The sequence below is a fragment of the Sylvia atricapilla genome, chromosome 17 (genome assembly GCF_009819655.1).
Source record: "Sylvia atricapilla isolate bSylAtr1 chromosome 17, bSylAtr1.pri, whole genome shotgun sequence".
NCBI lineage: Eukaryota > Metazoa > Chordata > Aves > Passeriformes > Sylviidae > Sylvia > Sylvia atricapilla.
This window is the reverse complement of record NC_089156.1, coordinates 2,144,803-2,167,686: the sequence shown is the minus strand read 5'-3', so window position 1 is coordinate 2,167,686 and position 22,884 is coordinate 2,144,803. Positions and strand designations below refer to the sequence as shown.

Below are 22,884 nucleotides of genomic sequence, written 5' to 3'. Positions count from 1 at the left end.
GAATTGTAGCTCAGCCGCAATGCCTCACCTTGCCTGCTAGAACATTCACAATTGCTTGAACAATTTCCCAGATGCAGGAAATGAAGTACTGGAATATTGGCATTTTGTGTCCATGCTAACACCCAGCTCTTTACAGTGGCCCAGAGTTTTTCCAGAAGCCCTCAGAAGCCTCTGTGTAACAGTGGAACTGCCCCACTGTGTGCCAGGGCAGGCTGCCACATCTCAGTGGGCACGAACGTGATGAGCCTGGAGGAACCAGAGGGCAAAGGATTGTTTTTATTTGAGCCGAGGTTGGAAGGAAGGACACACATGGCAGCTCTGGGCCTTTCCAGAGGGGTTTCCAAACAGTGTCTGTGGCCAACTTTTAACACCTGGTTGATCACACAGTCACTGGAGATCCCCGTTCCTCTTCCATCTGTTGTCTGTGTCCCTCCTAGAGTCTTCCTACTGTTTAACACTATTGTCCAGTCCTGTGCGATGGAAAAAGCAAGCCTTAAATACCTAGTAGGGGTTTTATTTACTTTCCTAAAGAAGAGGACAAGAGGCATCCCTCCACCTAGGATTTGAACACTATAAGAAATGTGCATTTTCCAGACCCAGTATGGAGCTCACCCAATACTATTGACTTGGAGGGATTTTGTTTTCAGAGATGCCCTGTGTTGCACTTGTGTGATCCTGGATCTTGGAACTGCAGATTCACAAGTACTTCTCCAACCTTTATTCCCATTCCATGACAGTTTTTGGCAGTTAATGATTTACCACAGTTTCCCTCTTGTGGACAGTTGTTAGTAGGAGGGGAGAAGTAGGGCAGGTTTAACACAATCATGCTGTAGAAAGACGTGTATAAGGAAATGAGTTTTTAATGTCTTGTAAGACAATAAAAACTTCCTCATTGGGAACCAGTAAGTTTGAGAAAAATCAAACCAAATAAGGACCTTTAAAATAATCAATTACCTATTATTTTCTTTTCAAAACATTTCCAACGCTTCTTTTTTTTTCCTCTGCATTTTTGACCAGAAGAAGGAATGTGTGTTGATTATTAAAGTGGCACTGTGTGATCAATGATCTCAAGCTTTGAAACAATAAACTTTATCTAGGTTTTTTTTGGTAGTGTGATGATTGTCATGGGAGGGATGGCTATGTTGGGAAAGTTCCCTGCTCCTGACATTAGGTTTGGCCACTGCCACAAAGACTGCTGGAGCATGATGTGAAGATAAAATAGCAGGAGCCTTAGGGCCAGGAAAGAAACTGGTGCTCAGTATTCAGATCCTTTTGCAAAATTTATTGTGCAGCATCTGCATCAGTTGGTAGTGAAGATCTCATCTCCAGAACAAGACAGACACAGCATTCCTTGACACCCACAACATCACCTCAGAAAATGGGGTCTACTCTGTCCCTGACTCTTCATTCAATGAAAATCAACCCAGGTACCATCAGAAGGATGTGTTTTTCTAGCCACTGCTTTTTATTTCCTTATCAGAAAACTGTAAAGCGAGGCCAAAAAAGTGTCATGTCATATAGCAATGAACACAAATGTGAAGCCGTTTTTACCAGGTTTTATAATGAAAATGTGAAGTATTCAGAGACCTGGAAAGAGAGGCAGTCAGCCATATGGATTAAGGTCCCCAGGAGAGGTGTCCCTCTTCTCTGTCTCGTCAGTACCAGTTACTCTCAGGGCTCAATCCCATTGAAACCAGTGTTCTCCAGGCTGAAGAGACACTTCCCAGTCATTGCCAATGAGGAAGGAGGATCTGCACACTGGATTTGCCCACTCATGATTTCCTGCTGCTCTGCTTTCTTTGTTCATTGCTTTCCTTCAGTGCTGACATATCCCTGTTTTTCCTAATAGAAGAATCTCCAAGACTGTAAACGTAGAGGGAATATTGCATATCGATTCTGCCTGCTGAGGAGCAAAGCACTCTTCTTTCACTGGACTGAAGAGCTAAACACTTCTTTTCCTGTGAACTGAAGCTTCTTCTCTGGGAAAGCTCATTGGCACTGACTTGTTAATAAGAGCAGACAAGTTCAGTGTCAAAACTCTGTCTTCTTTGCAAGTTTGCTGTACCCCTGGACCTTCCAGAATCACTTCTTCCAACTGTGGAGTCCTGGTTTTGCCAAGAAAATAGCAGATCCTGTGTTTTCAGTTTACAACTGCAAGCTTGGAGCAACTGACAAAGATCTTATTTTCTCTAGAAACTGTGTTTAATTTTTTTCTGCAGAGGAATTAATTCAGCTCATATTTCAGGAGCTGGAGAGAACCACCAAGTTCGTGCTGCACCCTGTACTGAAGGTGATTCTTTTGTGGATCTATGGATTCTCTCTTGCTTAGTGAGACTTCTGGGCACTACAGTAATAAAAGAGCCAAATATGAAGTGGAGGGTTTGTTCTTAAAGCCGAGTAACAGTCACCACTGAGCAGTTACTCTGCTGTAGGGCTGCCTGTCCCTTCTTTCCACGGTAGTTGAGGCGGTTGAACTCCTCCATGACCTGCAGCATGGTCTTTCCTTTGGTCTCAGGCAGCACCAGGAATACAAAAATAGCCATGGACAGACAGTATGTCAGGAAAATGATGAAACAGAAATTACCAAGACCTTCCTACAGGAAAACAAAGAGAAAAAATGTGTTCATAAACATTTATCTTATTCCCTTCTCTTATGATACAGAGTTTCTGGGTTTGTGTTTACTAAAAGAACTTGGTCAGAGACTTAGTCAATAGTGCAAATGACATCTGACAGCCTCTGGTTGGTGCCTCTGGCTGTGGTGCCTGTGTCACTCTAACTTGTGTAGTTAGAAGCATTTTGTGAGTTTGCTACACTTCCAGTGAGTACCTGGTTAAAAAGGAAAAGGCCATCAGAACTGCAGTTAATTTGGGCTCTGTCCGTTGTACTGATAAGAGAAGTGTGCTCTGGGTTCAAGAGGGGTCTTACTTCCTCTGAACTGAAACAAACACCCTACTTTGCTTACCACAATGAAAGGGAACACAAGTCCAAGCATGAAGAGTTGGATCCAGTTTATAACACCATTAAAAACATAAGCAGTTGGTCTGTATGACTGAATAAATATTTCCGTGATCAAGGGGCATACTACCCCACCTGAAAAAAAAAAAAAAAAAAGAAAGAAACAAGGAAGCTTAGAAATTTTGCAAGATGCTTCTCATACTTCATTTTGCTGCATAAGTTCATGGCTTTAAGTGGCTTGGAAGTGTCTAAAGTGGTGTTTGGCTCTTCAGAAAAAGAGCATGTAGGAATGCAATAGGAAATGTATTTTACCTCCTACTGTAGTATGGAGGGAAATATTGACACTTGCACTGAATCAGAAGTAGGGATTCATGCCTATTGTGCATCAGCTATGCCTGGGATCTCTCCTAAAGGCTGCAGTGAGGAAGGAAGGAGTGAATAAATGAAACTATTCCAGTAGAAAATACCAACCTGGCCCAATGCCAAAGCTCATGATGAAAATAAAGACAAGGGCAACAGAGCAGTATGGTACCCAAAAAAATGAGTCCTGTGGTAGGAAATGAAAAGCAAATAAAATCAGAAATTAAAATTTTATTTATCTAGCTCCATTACAAATGTTCATCACTACTAAGTGTGTCAATGTTTAACATAGATCTACTTCCTCTACTTTCAGAAATGTCATGAGATAGCCTTGCAGTGATCTTGGTTGTGTAAAGCTCCTGTTCTTTAATCCATATGTACATGGCTGAGAACTGACCTCTATGAATATGATGGTTAGCCCCAAAAATACCTCTACTCACTAAAAGGTGATTTGTGGGGAGGGAAATAGTCATGCTATCTGTCATACAGTAAAACATGGGCACAGTTCTAATGCATCAGTGGGGTCTTACCTGCAGTGAGAGCGTGACTGTGAGGAGGCCCAGAGCCAAGGCCATCACCGTGTAGCTTTTCCACAGCAGTGTCTTCCTCCCTGCACGCTCAATGAGGAAGCCCTGCAAGCGGGAGGAGATGCTGCCAGCCCCGAGGGACAGCCTGAGGGCAGGCACTGCTGAGCTGCTCCAGTCTCTGCCTTCCCTGGCCAGGCAGGGAATCACTGGGACACTGGGGAATGGGAGGCAGCATCTTCTCTGGAAGCGTGAGGAGAGGCATCTGGGGGCCCTGAGTAGGACCAGAAGCTGTGAGGAGCAGCAGGAGGTGGGAGGTGCAGGGCTGTAGGGAGCATTGGCTGGGCAGAGGAGGGCAGAGGGGGTGCTCTGCAGGCAAAGGAGAGCCAGGCAGGAGAGCAGAGTGGGAATGCTTACACTGCTAATTGCTGTGATTCCTACAGCCTGAGTCCTACTGACAAATGACATCCTCTAGGGGGGAACTGGGACTCCCAAGTCTGGCCCACAAATGGGTTGTGGTTTTGACAGAAAGACTCTCAACTCCTTCCAGAAGCTCAATCGAAAAGTTCATGTTTGCAGGGTGTGCGGAGAGGACTTTATCCAGTTGGTTCCATGGTTGATTTGTCGCACAAATTTGATTCCTGAAGCTCCATTTACAGTATTTCTAAGATCAATACGAGCAATGTATTACAGCAGAACAAAATTAAAGCTGAAAGGCCACTTACACACAGAACGGTGGAGAGGATCTCAGTGGTCCCAACCCCCAGGGAGACATAATGGATTTGGTCAGGGGGGATTCCAGCCTTTGTAAAAATATTGTATGCATAAAAATAAACCTGGAAAAAACAGAAATTTGTGAAAGCTGTACACATGCGGCCATATTTACAAAGTATCTGTCTTTTTGGACAGAAAACAATTAAGCTGACCTTAATGAAATAAAAACTCATCCCAACAGGGTAATCCACAGAAATGCCTTCAGAAGACACTTGCCAAAACACAGTTCTTGACTTATCCCAAGCCCCAAACTTCCAGGGGAGAAGATTGTAATAAACAGTAACAACAGACCCCTCCTTAGGGCACTGTTGCAGTCATTCCCAGCTCCTTGCAGAGGTCAGCTTTGCTGAGGAGCCTGTCAGCCCTGCAGAGGGCAGGCCCAAGCAGTGCACATACCACGTTGACCCCGATGAGCTGCATGCAGGAGATGACCAGGAACATGGAGATGAGCTGCCAGCGCACGGCTCTGTCCCGGAGCAGGTCCCAAACGCTCTTGGCCTTCTCCCCGCCGATGGCTTTCTGCTCTGACATCATGTCATTTATCTCAGCCATGTGGTCCCCATCTCCCCAGAGCCGCTTCACAGCTGGAAGGAGAGGAGGAGAGGTGACCCAGCTCACCAGCACAGACACAAATCCAGAAGGTTATTTCCTGCTTTGCAGAGTATCTTAGGAGAACTTCATGCTCTTTTCTTGCTTGAACTTCCTAGAAATCTGGGCTCAGATATGACACAAAACCAGATCATTGTTGTCTGTTTTTACCCATAAACCTTAATATTACCTAACCTTTAGCCAATAGCTGCTGACAGTTGTTCAATGTAAGTCACACTTAAACTCTTACCAATCCTTCCCTGAATACCTCCTGCTAAAGGTGCAGTTCTAGTGCACACTGCAGAACACAGACAAGATAAAATTACTCCTGCATATAAAAACCATATAAAAACCAAGGAGCTCTATCTGTTGATGGTTAAATACTCACAGTGCTGTTGCTCACTTGCTATCAGTTGCTGCTGGAATGCTTACAGACACAGCATGACACTGCAGAGCCTCTCTTTCCCACACAGAGAAGGTGTCTATACTCTGACTGTTCAGGGCAGAATGTGCATTGCTGGAAATACAAGCTCTGTGTGATCACCTCCCTTGGAGGACCCTGGCAGAGGGTAAGGGAAACACCAGTGCCAAGAGAGCGCTAATATCCAAACAGAGGAGGCTGGCTTTCATTCAACTGAAGGTGCTTTCAGAGCCAAAACACCAAGAGTCTTTGTCCCACCTGTACCTCTCTGCCAGGCTCATCTGGGGCTTTACTGGATTTTCCCCCTTTTCCTGAAATGAATGACTGATGGCCCATTTCCTTACCTTTGATGCATCCCTCCTTGTCCTTTCGGTCGATGAGCAGGTAGCGGGGAGAGTCTGGGAAGAAGGGGAGGGTGAGAAACTGAACAAGGACAGGGACTGCATTGGCTGTCAGGAGAATTGGCCAGAGGGCCTCCACTCCAAGAACTTCCCTGAAACGAAAGCAGCAGGGTGAGAAGGGCTGAGGACTGTGTGTGGTGGCCCTGTGAGCAGCTGCAGACACGGGGTCATCCCCAGCCCTGCCGGGTGTGTCCTGCAGCTCCCACCAGGAGCCTCAGCAGGGAGTGCAGAGGGCTCCTGTCTGCAGGTGTTGGCTCCTGTGCTCAGTGCTGGGCACAGCAAGGCCACCCTGTCCCCCTGCAGCAGCCGAGGGCTCGCAGAGACAGACACAAGCACTGAAGGAAAACCTGCAGGGGCTGATCCCTCTGCTTCTGATCTAAATAGGCTCACATCACCGTCATGACACGATCCATGAGTTATCAGACTGGTACCGACTGCCCCAGATGGCAGCTACTGGGCAAAAGTGTGCATTGGTATATGCATCTATTTTAATAACAGAAGAAATTGAGTATGTTTCAGCCTCTCTTACCTGAGACCCAGAGCAAATCCTACAAATTTTCCAACAGCAATGGAGGTAGAAGCTGTTATGGCAATCAGCCCGCGGAGATTCCGTGGAGCACATTCCCCAGCAAACATGATATGGACATTCTGGGCTAAACCTGCAGTGACAAAGGACTCTTAGGGCAATGCAAATCCTCCTCACAGGTCTGCTGTTTTGGAGGGGACCACTATAGACAGTGCCTGTAGGGGTTGGCTCTCAGGTACATTGTCATCTGTGCTGGGGATGTGGTTGCCTGACATGAAGCATGTGCCCAAGACTGTGACCGTGTGCCTTTGCTAAATATTTCACTAAGTATAAGCCCCTGGGAAATGTGTCCTTCAGCAGGCTGCCCTTCTCTTACATTGTTTCTTACAGCCACATACACAGACAGGACTGTGGTTACTCCCTCTAGTCTCAGATGACATTTCTCAGTGGCTATTCAGATGCTATGTGCCTCATTTTCTGCTTGAAACCACTAAGCTGGTAAATGCTGTACATTCTATTTGCTCAGTGAAAAAATTAATTATTAATCCTTTCCTTTTTTTTTTCCTGGTTATTATTATCTTTATCCAAGTTCTCAGGGATCAAAAGCAGTGGCAGAATGTAACCTTCTGAGGCATCTGGAAATTAGAACTGAAAATTCTAACTGAATTGGCTTGAAAACCATTCCCTTGTCTGTAATGTGGAGGGCAACACCAGCCACAGTGAAAAGCAACAGGAACAACAGAGGAACCCAGTTCTTTATTGAGTGACCATGCTTCCTGCAAATATTGCATATTTTGGATTTTTCAGAAGTTGGCAGTAACTCTTGTATGGACTGGATGTAAAGATAGAAGAAATAGAAATGGAGATGCAATACATCACTAATTTAATTATGTTTGTGGGTTATTATTTAGTTAAAAGTGCACTTAGCAATCATGTTCTCTGCAGAATGTAGTAAAAAATATATCTGTGGTCTGTTTACTCAGGCTGGTGAATCCTTGTGACCCTCAGCCACTGCTCTTCCCACTTTTTAATACCACAGGCAGGATTGCCAATTTACCTCCACAGACTCCAGAAAACAACCTTCCAGCAATGATCATCTCAAAAGATCCACACAGCCGGCTGAGTCCCATCAGGGCTGCACCCAGCAGAGCAGGGATGTTGGCAAGCAGCATGGTCTTCTTCCTGGAATTCACTCAAATGAATGTGAGCATAAATACTGCCCCTCCCTCATTCACAGCCTGACAGGAGTGGCGTGAATCGTACTGTGGTTACAGACTCAGTACTGGTTTCTCAGATCAGCTGAAGTAAATGGGAAATGGCAATGGGGAAACTTGTCACAGACTGATAAGTTAGTTGAAGGTTTCGATTCCTCTAGTGGAGTCAATATCTGCACTGGAGAACAAGCTTTGTGAGTGGTTGTCTCTGAAATTGTCTTTAAAATGCACATACTTCTTGTATGACTTCCCTGGACTGGGTTTGCTTTGGGTTTTACAAGGGAGAGGGTATGATTTTCCTTGTGATTGTTGGCAGATTTTTCATTCTTCACCACTGATCTTTAGCTGGAAGCCCTGAGCTGCTCACATTGCCACATTACAAGCAGTGCCTCTCCCATGAAACAGTTGTGGGTGTGAACAGAATGACTGGTGTAGCCACTCTTCCTACCTTCCAAATCTAACAGACAAGTAGCCAGCAGATGAGGAGCCCAGGAGCCCACCGATGCTGTAAACGGACACAATAAAGGACCACATCAGAGTGACCATCTCTGCACTGGGAGAGGAGCCATATCTCTTCAGCCACGTCTCACGGATGAAGCTTTGGATGTACTTTAAAAGAAACAAATCCCAGGGGACTCAGTCAACAGGTTTTTGCATAATTGCACTGCTTTTTTAATTCTCTTACCCACTTATTGGTCTTTTTGATACATTTCTATTGATAGTCTTGATTGACATCTTAGCCCCAATGAAATCAATGGGAATTTTGCCATTAACATCCACAGAGCTGATGTTTTAGCAATGAGGTCCAATTAATAACTATATCAATATTTAATATTGACTGTGAGTACCAGTAAGAGAATGGTAGGCTGGCTTTCTGTTTCTGTGCTAAACCCTGATTTTTTTCTCTATGTGATCTTTTCCTGCCATTCCCACTCACCTGTGGTAACAGTATAAGCTCAGTGTCCTTGGTACCATTCAGGATGACACCTTCCCTAGTTTTCCTTTTCCAGCTACAGGTACAAATGCTGACCTCAGCTCTGGAGCCACAGTCCTTCCCTGCCCTATTTCACCTTACAACCTCTTGGAAATAGTGTGTGTGGTCAAGCACATGGAACAAGGGACTCCCTGAGTGATGGAGAGAGGAGAATGCTCTGGGTGCAATTCCACTCTGTAAGGGGAAAATGGCTGACTTTATGGATATCATTCATCCTTCCCTTTCCCAATTCTGTCACATCAGACAGAAGTTCAAACCTCATGAAACACAAGAACAGTAGCAGCTACTCTAAGAACTAAGAAACCACAATAAATCTAATTTTGAAAGCCCAAGTAAAAAGTTAGCCATTGCATATAGAGGCATGAATGCCTGAGAACAGTGAAATCCTGGTAGCTCACTCTTTGAGCTCTCCATGCTTACCTCAGAAGGAGAATTGATAATGGAGACCTGCAATCCATAGTGAAAAGCTCCAGTAAAACCCAGGACAAAAGCCAGGAGAAAAAGGTTGTAGCTCATTTTCTTGCAGGGAATAGAAACAGCAAACAAAGTGGTTCAGCTATGCAGACATGCCTCCAAGTGTCCTATGTTTTCCCTGGGAACTGTAACAGCTGAGCAATGCCACACACCTGCCTCCTCTGAGATCAAGGAGCCAGCAATAGGAAACCACAGCTACTAAAGCACAGGACAGTGAGAACACTGAGTAGAGATAAACTCAGAGATGCCGCCCAGAACCCAGTTACACACTTCAGTGCTCCTGTCTTCAGCTTTGGCCATCTCAATCTGCACTGTCATAGTTGTGGGAGCATAGTGCAATGTGCAAGCATTTTGTGAACAATTCCATCTGTTTGTCCTCCTTTCCCACTTGGTATCTCACCTAAATGAATATTTTGCTCAGTGACTTAGCTGAGACTGGATAAACATTTGAGGATTGAAGAGCAATTCCTAGTTTCATAGTTTATTCACTTTTTCTTAGAACTCTCTGATAGGAGGCTTAAGAATACAGGACTGCAATAGATGCACTTCAACCTCTCCCACTGCCTCTGCTCCCTGTCACTGACTGTCCTGGGGGTTTTCTGGTCAGCAACGAGAGCATGATGCTGCACCTCTATGCCTGGAATATTTCATATTCAAACAATGACTGCCAAGCATTTACAAGCCCATTTCAAATCAGGGGAATATCATCGTTCAAATGGGCATTAAAACTCTTCACACCAACTTGCATGCAAGGGTAGTCATCCTCCTTGCAGTCTAGGTCTTTCCTGATGATTTCTTTGGCTACTTTGGAAAAAGTTCCTTTTTATATAGACAAAGAGGAGCCTGAGACAATATTTCAACATCTCACTTTGTTCTTTAGGAGTGTTTACACTCCCTTTGGTTTGTTGTGAAGTTCTTGCTGTGTGGTTTGTTTTTGTTGTGTTGGTTACTGGTGAAGCTGAGGATAGCTGTTGAGCTGTGTGCTCCTGCCAGGGCTCTGGGTGTGCCCTGGCAGCAGCCGTGGACAGTAAGAGCTGTGGGAGATGAGTAAAGGACAGCCAGGAAAGCACTGGTAGAAGCTGAAGTCCAAGGACTGGTGCAAACTGGAGTGGGCTGGCTTGGACTCCCCAGGTCATAGGCTGGGTAATCAGTTATCACACTCAAAGGAAAAGTTCTCGACTGCTACCTTGAGCCCAAATTCAGAAAAGGCCAACTTTTTAAGCCCAACTTGGCCAAGACAGACAATGCCTGTGCATCCAGCTGTTGAAGTATCAGCTGACTGATCAATTGACTCTTAAATAGTAATGGTCACTGGCTGAAAGTTCAAGTCTGCATCCCTATGATATATGGCAGATGCTAGGAAAGTTTGGTATCAGTTTTAAATCCTGACTGTAAACCCTTAAGTTCTATCCATAATTTTCAAAGGACCCCCTTATCTAGCAGTGTCCCAGATGGTTCTGTTAAAAGGCTTTTACAATTTATTTCAACAGCTTAGGGGCGAATTCCTTCTCCTGGTGAGTGGCTGCCCTTGGTAGTTCCCCAGACTAAGATGCTGTGTGTCTTTGGGAGAACCCCAACATCAGCTGGTTGCAAGTTAGAGCTGGCTTGTGCAGAGGAGCAGTGTTTGAGGACAGCAGCAGTACTAGTTTTCTCTAGCGTTGATGGTTTTTAATCAATCCAACAGTGCACAATTATTTGGTCTGCAAACAGTAATATCAACTGTGAGTCTCTGAGGATCATTTCTCAAGATGTGGTTTTGCCTAACATGGTAAGAAAATGTGAACAAGTGTCATAGATTTCTCAGTAAAAGGTGCTTTAATTCAGTATCAATTAACCAACTTGTTAAATGCTTCAATTAAAATTTAACAACTTAGACTAACTGAAATGTAACCACTGTTTGTGTTTGCTTAATCACTTGATAGACCCATGATTTCAGGCCACAGTCAGAAAAAAATGCTGGAAGTTGGAATTCATGTTTTCTGCCACATGGGCTCACAGGACTGGCTCTAAAAGTCAGGAAGTCAAGTAAATATATATCATCTCTGACCAAGCCTGTTTCATACTGGCAGTTGCAGAGGGCCTCTGTCCTTGCAGGGCTCTGGGAAAAGGCACAGTCCTGACTCACGGGAGTGGCCACAGAAGTGGCCAAGGTGAGGACCTCTGGACACTGGAGGACTTCTCTCTTCTCTGACCTGTATGTTCCAGCAGAGTGAGGCCTCTCCCTGCCCAGGCAGTCTCCTCATCCATCCCTGCTTCCTACCCTGCATGCTCCCCACTGATCTGCTTCCCTTCTTCACTCTTCTCTGCTTCACTCCTCTTTGGTCCTCACCAAAACAATGACAGAGTATTTTGCCACCATCATGATGGTAGTGGCACTTTTTGCTTGGACTTTGTGTTTCACTCTTTCCACTCCTCTCCAAACTATAGTAATGAAAAGTATCTCTTCAGTTCCTAATTCTATGGAGCCCTGCTCTTGATTGTCTTGTCTCAAAATCCTGCACACTGCAAAATCTCAATGTTTTCCAAGAGCAGAGGTAGTCGTCCTTGCCCATGTCTGTATATTAGTTAATTACTTCTAAAATAGCAGCAACCACAAAGGAAAAAAGTTTACTTTTATTTTTCATATGTTATAAACTTTGGGTAGTGAAAGAAAGTTCTTGCACAGACTCCTCTTCTGAGATCTGCTGCTCCACTCATACCCAGCATGACAGTAATACACTCCAGAAATGTTTACAGTATTTTTATTCAAAAATGTTGCATTTTTCTTTAAAATGTAGTTAAAAAATATACTGAAAGAAGCTTTACCTACTTATTTTGAAAGTGTATGTGGGGGTTTTTTTGTTGCAAGTAAGAGCAGTGCTGTGGCCTTCACACAAACAAAGTCAAAAGAAAAGAGCTGGCTTTAATATGACTTTGAGAAGAAACTGGAAGAAACTTAACCAGTGAGGGCAGTGCCTGTGAAAGGCCACACTCAATGAGGAGTGTTGCCCTGTTCTGTATCAGGCTAACTAAAAGAAATCGATGTCACATCTGGGTCTTTGCCAATGTGCTCTACAGAGACAACAAGGACATGCGGCAGAGAACATTGTGGTGTGATCTAAAGATCCACATCCAAAACAAGCTGCTGCCATGCCAGCTCCTCACCACCCTTAAACCCAGCAGAGCACCGGTGCAAAACCCTACAAGATGCACCAGCAGTGTCTGTGGGAGCAGAACAAAGTGGGCAGGAGAATTACTTGTGCTTTACAACATACGACTGGAAGACAACAAACCGTGAAGAAAACGAGACCAGAATAAATAGTCTGCAAAACAATGCCCAAAAGTCTGTTGTGTAATAAGCCACTTAGCAAGTGCTAGAAGCTTTCTTTCTAATCCATCTGTCACATGTTTTTATAGCTGAAAATAATTAACTGCTCACTATTGCTTAACAAGCAGGGGTCTATTTGAAATCACTTAATAACAGAAACAACAGCAGCACCAAGACAAGGTACTGAAAATTTCTTCTGGTGTCTGAAACCAGAATTTAATCGCATTAATTTCTGCATTAGAAAGCCCAGATTCAGGGGCAAGGAAAGAAGAACTTCTGAGATGGAAGTTACTGTCTGGAGAAATTCTGAAGACACTTTCTAAAGCATTACATGGTGTTGCATGATGATAAGAGAAAAAGGCATCATTCCGTCACTCTCTGGTATGAATTTCTAAAATATGCATGTGTTACTCAGTACTAAAAGCTGAGAACAGGAGAACAGATTCTTGAACTTTTGCTTGGATTTTTCAGTTCAAGTGTATGTTTTCAAGGTGAAGTTAAGAACCTTAGAGTAATACATTGTCCCTAACTTCTCTATTTGTGTCCCTGCAAGGGCACATAGCCACTGCTGAATTCACTGCAGAATTCCCCCAGATACCATCTTCCTCTCTTCTGCTACAATGTGGTGGTTTTGATCTCCTCAGGGCCTTTATAGAAACCCGCACGGGTCTTAGTTTTGAAGTTCCGTTTCCTGAACTCCTCCGAGATTTCCAGGAAGGACTTTCCCTTTGTCTCAGGAAGGAAAAACCAAACGTAGAGAGCAGTGCAGACACAGACCACGAGGAATGGGATGTAGCAGAAATGTGCTAGACTTTTCTGAGGAGGAGGAAAGAGCAAGATAGTGTTGTTACATTCAGTATGATGACCACTAATCCCTCTAATCCCTCTTCCTGCATGGTCTGAAGTCACCCAGGAGTGTTTCTGTGAATCCTGATGAGGGTCTCACATGCCTGGATGCTACAGCTTCCCAGCATGGATTGGGAAATTGGACATAGCAAGAACAGTATTTTGAACTGTCTATTTCTATTTTTCTCTATATATAGTTGTATAGCATGGGAGGCCTCAGTAGGAAATAAGACAGGAATGTATATTGTGGAGTTCTGCTCCCTTCTGCTTCAGGAATCATCCTGAAGGGGATTAGGGGATGGTGCCAGGGTCTGGCAAAGGGAAATTACATCACATCTTTAGTTCCAGCTGTTCTCAACTGAGGACAGGTGAGGAATATTGATCATCCATCCCCCAAATGATTCTGCTCCCAAGCTCAAATCAGAAATCACCATAGGGACACGGATAAAGTTTGGTTTAAAGGAGCTCTGGCCACTGTCCTCATAAAGATACTTCTCAGTAAAGTGCTGTCTTGCTGCTTGCAGTGTTCTCTTTCCCTGGTCACTACTAGAGCCTCTTTCTTGTCCAGAACACTAAGGAGCTGCTTTGCTTTGGGAACGCACCACAATGAATGGAAAGGCTGTTCCAACCAGAAACAGGTTGAACCAGAGCAGGGAGCCACAGATCATGTAAGCAGCTGGTCGGGACATTTGATCAAAAACCTCTGTGGGCAGAACTCCTGTTACACCAGCTGGAAAAAGAAATGGCAAAAAAGTTCATAATATTGTTGACATTACATTAAAAACAAGAGAACACATCTTAAGAAGAAAACCCAACATGGAGTGTAAGAGGTGAATTTTTAGGTTAAATATTAAGGAGTGGGTAATTATTCAAACTTTCTCACGTTAGAATGAACTGCCAAGAAAGATTTTGTAACCCACATTATTCTTCCCAGGACCCAACGCTGAGAAAGGCTTATAATTAATTCAACCCCATGGCACTGTAGGGACTGAGACAAGAAATTATTGCCAACTTGTGTGGCATGTGACACTGGCAGCTTGGTCCTATTCTTACCTGCCTTCCTTCAAACTCATGTGAGCAAACAGAGTCTCACATCTATATATTCACCATGCAAACATCAACAACATCCTGTGTATTGCCCACCCCAGAAACTAGTGGATTCTGCCACAGAAAGGCACATTAGTGGCCTAACAAAGAGACATAGAAATTGTGCTTCCAGGTATCTGCAAGAAAATAACCAGATGGCAGTTTCTAGGATTAAAGCACGAGAAATGCTGGTTTACAGCCCTAATGGACTGGGCAGCAAATCAAAAGCTTGTCATCTGTTTAAGCCAAGAATCCCTTCCAGGTGCCTTGGCCTAGTAGCCAAGATGACTGTGAGGGGGAATACGGCAGAGAGGAGCAGGCACAGCCTGGCTCTGCCCAGCAGCAACTCACCAGGGGCACACAAACCCCTGTCAAACAGCCAAACGCCACTGGCAGAAATGGCCTCGTTCCTTTGAGTATGCTGCAGCTAAAGAGGGTCTGAGAGTTTCCATAAGATGCCTGCACACATCTCCAAACCCCTGCAGTACCCAAAAGTTTCACTGAAAACACTGAGGGAACTGACCTGGTCCGATTCCAAAGCTCAGGATATAGGCGAAAATGCAGGCCATGCTGAGATAAGGCATCCAGCTAATCTGAGTCTACAGCCACAGAGACCAATGGGAAACCGTGAGGGCACTTATTTGCCACCACTGAACACCCCAGTCACATAAAAGGCAAAGCCCAACTCCATTCCACTTAAATAATCCATTAAATTTGTTACCTGCTGGCTCAGAGCGACCATGAAGACAATGGCCCATCCTGCCATGAAGATATATCCCCCCAGCAGCAGCGGCCTCCGACCAGCGTAGTCTATGATCATGTTCTGCACCAAGTAACACAGTGAAATAAAGCAAGATATTTAACCTGGGTTTGTATTTTCTGCCTCTTTCTTCTTTACCTCTCAGCACTCCATGCCCAATTCGCTCTACAATAGCTTTCAGGATGTTGTCTGCTTCATAGCAAGAAAAAAAATTAAAATCAAAAGAAAGTTCTGGTGGCAAGAGTCAGCCAGGAAGGGTGTTCAGGGGAGATGAGAATGTCTCAGCTGCACCTAAACTCTGCCACCATCCATATGAACACAAAGCAAGAGAGTCACACTTGTCAGATTTCAGACAGTGATGGCAATGCAATGTCTGACCCAATACCTCTGCATTAACCTATCTGGCTGGGGGAGCTGACACACAGCCTGGCTCCTGTGCCTCAAGGCCTTCCTTGGCATGAAGAGCAATGTAAACCCCAAATTTGTAATGAACAGCCTCCTCCCTGCCCGCAGAGGCTGCACATCCCCAGAGGGCCTTGGGAGTCTCACACAAGTGACAGAAGTGATCAGCTCACAGCTTCCCGTGCCGATTACAACATAGGGGATCTTGTCCTCAGGAATTCCAGCCTCTTGGAACACATAAGCTGCATAAAAATACATCTGTGAAGAGAAGAAAGGAGAAAGCAGTAAGGGAAGGCATCTGAAAATACATCTCATTGTTTTTCCTGAAGGACCATGCAGATTGACTAACGTGCTGTCACACCAGCTGTTGTGACAGCATCCTCCTGAATCTTCCCATAATGCACAGGTGTATTTTGGGAACCAAACATCTGACATTTGAAGATCTCCACAGGCAGAGAGACACTATTCATTCCTCTCCTGCTGCCAGAATGTTGAGCCCAAGAGCTCCCAGCCACGTCCCAGGACCCAGGCTGCTCACCGAGTCGTTCCCGCAGAGCTGCATGGCACTGCTCAGCACAACGATGCTCACCAGCTGCCACCTCAGAGCTGGGTTCTGGAACAGCTCCCACGGGTTCTTTGCTCTCTGGCCTTTCACAGCAGCCTGTTCTGCCAGCATCTCTTCCAGCTCTGCACTCAGGTCACTGGTGCCTCTGAGCTTCTGCAGTGCTGCAAGGACAAGGGAACCTCTTACTCCTGGGCTTGCTCTTCAGCTTCCTGCTCTGCAGGGTGAGGGATTGAGCAGCAGGTGATGGCTGCAGAAAGCTGCAGGACAGAGCCTCTGGTCATGCTGTGACCTTCACAGAGTTGATCAGCTGTGGTGCAGCCACTTGAAAGATTTGGGGGAAAGGGAGTGCAAATCCCTCACCATTGTTTGACAACTGAGTATTTCCCAACAGTGCCATTTTAGCTGCCGTGCTTCTGACTGAGACCTCAAGTGCCTCCCCTGGGAAATGCAGGCATTAAGATGTTCTTGGTCCACAGCACATATTTCCCACAAAATAACTCCAGCCACTCTGCATATGAGGATTTGTATGCCACAAATCTAAGTAAATCCTTTAATATGAATTGGCTTCAGATTTGATCCTGAGCTCTTCAACCAGCATTTATTTCACTTCATAGTTACAAAACATATTTGCCATTGTGAACACAAGTGTTACCTTTTGACCCTATTACTGTAGCAAATAAGTCTATTGTGGGAAGATGCCTTTCAATTACCTCAATAGATCAAATATATTTAAGGTTATAGGAGGCTCTTTAGTTTGGAAGAAGGAAGTGATCAGATTTACAACTTGATATGAAAGTTCCTACATGTAAAATTTGTGATATTATTCCAAAAACATCAGGGCCTAAGTCTCACGTGTTCTGTGAGGGGCAAACAGTCACCCTGAGCTCACCAGAGATGCAGGATTCTTTGTCTCCACGGTCAATCAAGAGATATCTGGGACTTTCAGGGAACCAAGGCAGAGCTGAGAGCTGGATCAGGGCAGGAACCACATTGCTTGCTAAAAGGAACGGCCAGCTCTCCTCCCCTCCTAGGAGCTCCCTAGAGAAAAACAAAAACCCACAATTTACAACCTGACAAATGCGGGAGGGAAGGAAGGAAGGAAGGAAGGAAGGAAGGAAGGAAGGAAGGAAGGAAGGAAGGAAGGAAGGAAGGAAGGAAGGAAGGAAGGAAGGAAGGAAGGAAGGAAGGAAGGAAGGAAGGAAGGAAGGAAGGAAGGAAGGAAGGAAGGAAGGAAGGAAGGAAGGAAGGAAGGAAGGAAGGAAGGAAGGAAGGAAGGAAGGAAGGAAGGAAGGAAGGAAGGAAGGAAGGAAGGAAGGAAGGATTTAATGAGTGGGCTGCTGGCTTTACATTACCTGAGTCCCACAACCTGCCCCAGCACCAGCCCCAGGGCTGTAAAGGATGCAGAGGTCAAGGCCACAGCTCCCCTGAGCTTCTTTGGGGCACTCTCTGCCAGGTACATGGGCTGAATGTTCATGCTTACACCTGGGCAAGGCAGACAAATGCTGAGCTCAGCTTGTGGGCAGAGGAGACAAGAATAAATGCAGTCAGCCACCTCTTGAGGTTGCCAGCTGCACTCTTCTGTTGCAGGCCATGTGATAACTAATCTAGCAGTGCTTTTAATTTACCCAAACCTTCCATTTCACCCCTGTCCCTCGTGTAACTAAACACATATTTCAGGATTCATCAGTAGCAGTGGATAATGAAACTGAAACCTGTCAGGGCCTCAGTCCTATGGTCTTTTCAGCACCAAATCCAAGGTTATATGCAATGTTTCCCTCGACTTCCCCCTTTTGAGGGAAATATAATATTTTAAGTCCCTTATATTGCTCATTTCCTGGGATGAACTTCCACAAAAGCTTTTGTGTTGGTGCTCATGCTGGTGAGTGACTGACATTCTTACAAGCAGAATGATCCATTCTTACATTACATTCTTACAAGCATAAGGATCCATTTTCAGCTCAGCTTTTCCCCATGCCCAGAGATGCTCACGTGTAGTACACAAACCTCCCCTGCCTGTGCATGCTTTAAAAGAAAGCCCTTAGAAGCAAAATTTAAAATCTGTATATACAACTTCTTAATTCAGTTACACATCTGGTCTAAAGGATTCATTGCTTCAATATCTTAGATCATTCCTACTTAAATTTCTTCTAATTGCTACCACCTTCATCCTTCCGTATTTCCCATGTTGCCATACCTGCATTCACACCAGTAAAAAATCTGCTGAGCATAATCATTTCAAAGGACTTGGCCATTCTGCTGAAGCCCGACAAGGTGGCAGCTATGATCACAAAGACATTGTTCACCAGCAGGGACATCTTCCTTCCGAGAAGAGAAAAGACAGTTGTGAGCACATGTGTGTCAGGTCCAGTTCTTCAACAGATAAAACTTCTCCCGTGGCAGGAGCCACCTGCCAGGCCTGGAAGGTCCACATGGGCTGCTCAGCCCTGCCCCAGAATATTCTGGTTAATCCAAGACCTGTAGGAAGTGTCTGTGTGCCACAGGTCATCCCTGCACTGCTGCCTTTAGGCTCTCTGAGGGCACCACCAGGTTCCCCCCCAGGTTCAGGGCTCTTGTGGTCACACACGGTTTCCATTTGGATGGAGAGGAATATTCCTGCAGTGAGCCATGAGCATTTTGGTCTGAAAATGTTAATTCGTTGAAACAGGCATTTTTCATGTAATAGTGTAATCGTTGTGAAACTTTGTCAGAAAGTGTTCATGTGTCCCAAGAGAAATTCCTGCTGAAAACCAAGGGGAAAAAGAGAGCTCTATTGCCCCATATTATTATTATTGCCAGAAATTCTCTCTAGTCCCTGCTCACTGCCTTACTAGTCAGTCTTTGTTTCTCTTATTTATGATGGAATGTAATTTTATTCTAAAGTAGTACAGGGTGAAATCTCAAAAAATTTTAATGGATTAAGGAAGCCATATCCTTTCAGGTCTTCATAACCATGAAACTAGTAAGTCATGGGACCTCAAACCATAATGGGGTTTCCTTCATCATATAAGAGAAGCAAAGTAAAGTAATAGCACATAGAGAAAAACCTTGGGATCAAGGGACAGGGAGGTAAAATCTAATTTCCTATTAGTTGATATTGGTAATGCTGGTTTGGTTGGTTTTGTTTTCTGAAGAGAACTGGGGATAGAGCTGTGTATGAAAGATATGTGAGGTAAGACAGATACTTTTCAGAGACTGAAGCACAGAGAAAAAAAAATCCCACTGTGGAGATTTAATGCATACTTCCTGAAATATTTCAGACCAAAATGTGGATACACAACCTGTGAGACATGAGGAGCTGGGATGCAACCACTGGTCTTTGTAAACATCCTCTGTTTTTCTAGTGTCACTCCCACAGTTTGTTTTGAAGAAAAATCCCTAGTTTGATCCATTATGAATTCCCATTTAAAAGCATGGCAGAAAACTGGGCACAAAAATGACAGAGATTATGTAGGTGGGTACTGTGGAAAGGAGCTGAGCTGAAATCCTTGTAGCACCTCAGATGGGCTGGAATGTGATGAGGAGGTAATGTGGGGGAAAAACAGCTCCCCGTTGAGTTTTGAGATATGAAACACTGTCTTGTCAGGCACTTTCTCCCCCCAGCCCAGAGTGTTGATAGCAGACTGATCTGTGATACAGAACCTGGTTTTGTTATTTTTAACCGTGGTGGGTATTTTGCTGCAGGGCTCCTGATTCCTCTTGGACTAAGAGAAGCTGCAATGCTCAAATTCAACTCCAGCACCTCTTACCTGCCCAGCATGATGGCCATGGGCCCAGCAACCACAGCCCCAGTGAGGCCTCCCAGGGGGTAGGCAGAGACAGTGAAGGACCAGAGCAGCAGGATCACGTTGCTCTCCAGGGGAACTCCCATGCGCTCCACCCAGGTCGTGTTCATGAACATCTGGATGTACTGAGAGAGAAGGACAGAGCTGCAGGACCATCAGAGAGGTGAAGGGCACAGAGAAAGGCTCCCTTATTAATATATCTATTTTTCCTGCTTTTATGCTTCCAATCTCCTCCTCAGATGTGTTTTTAGTGAAGAGTTTAGGGTGTAAAACTGCTGCTGTTGAAAAGTTGCAGTTGGTTTTTATCTCTGTGTAGTTATTTTTGATAATTTAAGAGCTGATTGAATGGGTCTCACTTTCAATCTAAGGGAAAAAATCGACTTCAAAGGATGCAGGTTGGAAAATTCTAGATTTTGCTAAAGCAGTTGAAACAAATCTTCTGAATTAACTCTTGTGGCACTAGGTCCTGCTCAGGGGTGGCTTTTGACAACAAAGTGCTGTACTCCAGATGTAATTTTACAGAGGGACAAGACAATCTTGCTTTCTGTCCCTCAGCAGCAGCCTGCAGGTTTCCAGTGGCACACCACTGTTCCCAGCCCAGCAGAGCCAGGGAAGGGTCTGTAAAGGGGAGGGCACTCAGACCTGCAGCACTTACTGAGGCTGGGGCATTGATGATGGAGATGTTGTAACCATACTGGAAAGTGCCTCCAATCCCAGCAGCACATATTGTCAGGATCAGGATCTTGTTCTGAAGCTGAAGAAAAGGGGCAGACAATGGACAGCTTCCTTGCACAGAATAAAATCATTCAACAGATATTCAGACTTTAAGCTGGGGGATTTTCCCACAGCCATGTATATACCCAGTGCATTTGGGATTCCGTGGTGTGCTATTATTTCTCTCCTTTCATGATAATGACACATCTTTTAGATTAGAGTGTCATTTCTGTGATGCTGCACTGCACAGAGTAGACAATGCTTAGCAGTCTGTAATTGTGTATCCAGCATTATGATACAGGTGAAATCTGTGGCACACAGTGCCAAGGTCTCCCTCGAGGACATTTCTTCACGAGTATTGTCACTTGCTCATATTGCCAAGGGAGCAAGTAGCGATAGTGGTGAGGAGATGTCCTCTAGGAGCTGCTGAGCCTTGGGGAGCACGGGCAGGGCAATGGGCTGCCTCATGCAGCATCACAGGATGAGGTGTTGCTGTAATAGTGATGGCTCCTGACTTTCTGAAGGGTGTAGAACAAGCTGTCCTGGCTGGTCCAGCTCAGCAGCTGGCAGATCACTGGCAGGCTGACAAGCAAAATCATACAACTTTTCCCCACTGTTTTGTGCCTCTGCCTTTGGTTTCCCCATTTGTAGGTGAAATCCTGTGACTGGCAAGATGTGCCCTGAGGGAGTCTCGGGACTGGGAGCTCTGTTCCACATCTCAAGACCACTCTGGGCATGCTGGGGGGCTGGTCTTTAACCTGACACCCTCCACAATGTTCTGGGTGTCCCAAGGCCAGGATGGCCTTTGCCAGCCTCCTGCTGGAAAACCCCTCCCACTGGGAAAGCTCTGGTGTAACATTAAGAGCCCACGCTCAGGCTCGGCTCTTTGCCAGTCAGTACAGGGCACCTCAGGCCACATTGTGTTTTGCTACATGAATATGACCCCAGTGACCCTGAGAACTTAAATAACCCAAAGCTGAGGGCCTCTTTCTGCTTTACCTGCTCAGCTTCTTCTTACAGATCTATCCACCAAAGAAAAGGAAATTTTGGTCTAGTCTCACAACAGTTCAAACCCCATAAATTCAAATAATCTTGGGTTTTTCCCTTTCCTCAAAGTGTTTGCTTTTAAATAACTCCCATACCAGTCTGAGACAGAATGTTCTCCCAGGACAGAAATAAAGCCAGCCTATTCCAAGCCTGCAGCAAGAGGAGACTGAGCTCTGCTGTCCCAGCTAGCAGCAGATACATTTCACTTGCACTTTCCACGGCTGCAGCACTTCCCTGTCCTGTGACTGAGAACTGAGCTAAGGACTGGGCACCTGAGATCTCTGCTATTCCTACTTATTCTCCAGGTGAGAGAGTTTCTTCTCCCTACAATAACACATTTCTTTTTCATTTACCATGTCTAGGAATATACCACTCCTGCTCATTTTCCTGCTTTCCTATCAAGTCGTGTATCACAGAGCTCTTCTGTGACCATGAGCTAAAGCAAAACGATTTGTTTCTCCCTTCAGGGGCCAGCAAACACCTCTGTGCTCAGAGCTGAGCTGTATTTACAGAGTGACCTTCCCAAGCCTTCCTTAACACCCGACTTGTGCACTCTTTTCCCAGCCACTGGTGGTGTGCAGCTCCCAGGAGAGCCGTTATTCTGCCAGCTTTATCCCAAGGACTAGGAGGAACTGGAAAAATAATTCTATGCAAACCTGACAGTACTTACACAGCCTTCTAAAAATGCAAATTAAAATACCCAAATCAGTTAATAATTATAGTAAAATAGATGTTTTACCAGTCTCTGCAGCTTGTTCATCCTCTTTCGTAGGTTTTCCTCTGTCTGCCAAAGCCTCTGGTACTCTCACGGTGCTCTAAAGGATTATTTAAATCTCCAGCACAGGAATGTGTGTTTAGTCACCTATTACGCTAGGATAAGACACTTGATTTGCCAGCTGATTTGCATACACAAAACTGAGCTCCATGTTCATTAGCAAGACAGTTCAATTCATTTTGTTGAAAGCCCATGACAGTCCAGGGAAATGATTCTCCAAGACCCAGATCTGTCTAAAGCCTCTCGAAGGCCCGTGTGGTTTACAACACCAATTCCTTCTCAGAGCATCTGGCACAGCTACCAGTGTCACTTCTCTGATTAAGTGTGATCAAAACAGAAGTGAACTACAATTTTTCTTTTCCTGATTG

General features: G+C 44.9%; 2 protein-coding genes across 2 annotated transcripts; both read right to left on the bottom strand.

Moving 5' to 3' along the window:
* Nucleotides 1-1,882: 1,882 nt before the first annotated feature.
* LOC136369133 (solute carrier family 2, facilitated glucose transporter member 11-like) lies at nt 1,883-11,594 on the bottom strand. The gene is made up of 11 exons (XM_066331799.1): nt 11,562-11,594; nt 8,213-8,373; nt 7,608-7,732; nt 6,554-6,683; nt 5,968-6,116; nt 5,011-5,198; nt 4,566-4,676; nt 3,847-3,948; nt 3,428-3,503; nt 2,964-3,091; nt 1,883-2,594 (listed from the first exon to the last, which is right to left on the bottom strand). Exons 1-11 carry the CDS (start codon nt 11,592-11,594, stop codon nt 2,388-2,390), a joined length of 1,410 nt encoding a protein of 469 aa, XP_066187896.1. The 3' UTR covers nt 1,883-2,387.
* Nucleotides 11,595-12,503: 909 nt separating this feature from the next.
* SLC2A11 (solute carrier family 2 member 11) lies at nt 12,504-22,640 on the bottom strand. Its single transcript, XM_066331204.1, has 12 exons — nt 22,481-22,640; nt 20,636-20,734; nt 19,945-20,105; nt 18,393-18,517; nt 17,551-17,680; nt 17,088-17,236; nt 16,172-16,359; nt 15,781-15,891; nt 15,193-15,294; nt 14,995-15,070; nt 13,988-14,115; nt 12,504-13,355 (listed from the first exon to the last, which is right to left on the bottom strand). Exons 1-12 carry the CDS (start codon nt 22,499-22,501, stop codon nt 13,155-13,157), a joined length of 1,491 nt encoding a protein of 496 aa, XP_066187301.1. The 5' UTR covers nt 22,502-22,640; the 3' UTR covers nt 12,504-13,154.
* Between the last annotated feature and the right edge of the window lie 244 nt (nt 22,641-22,884).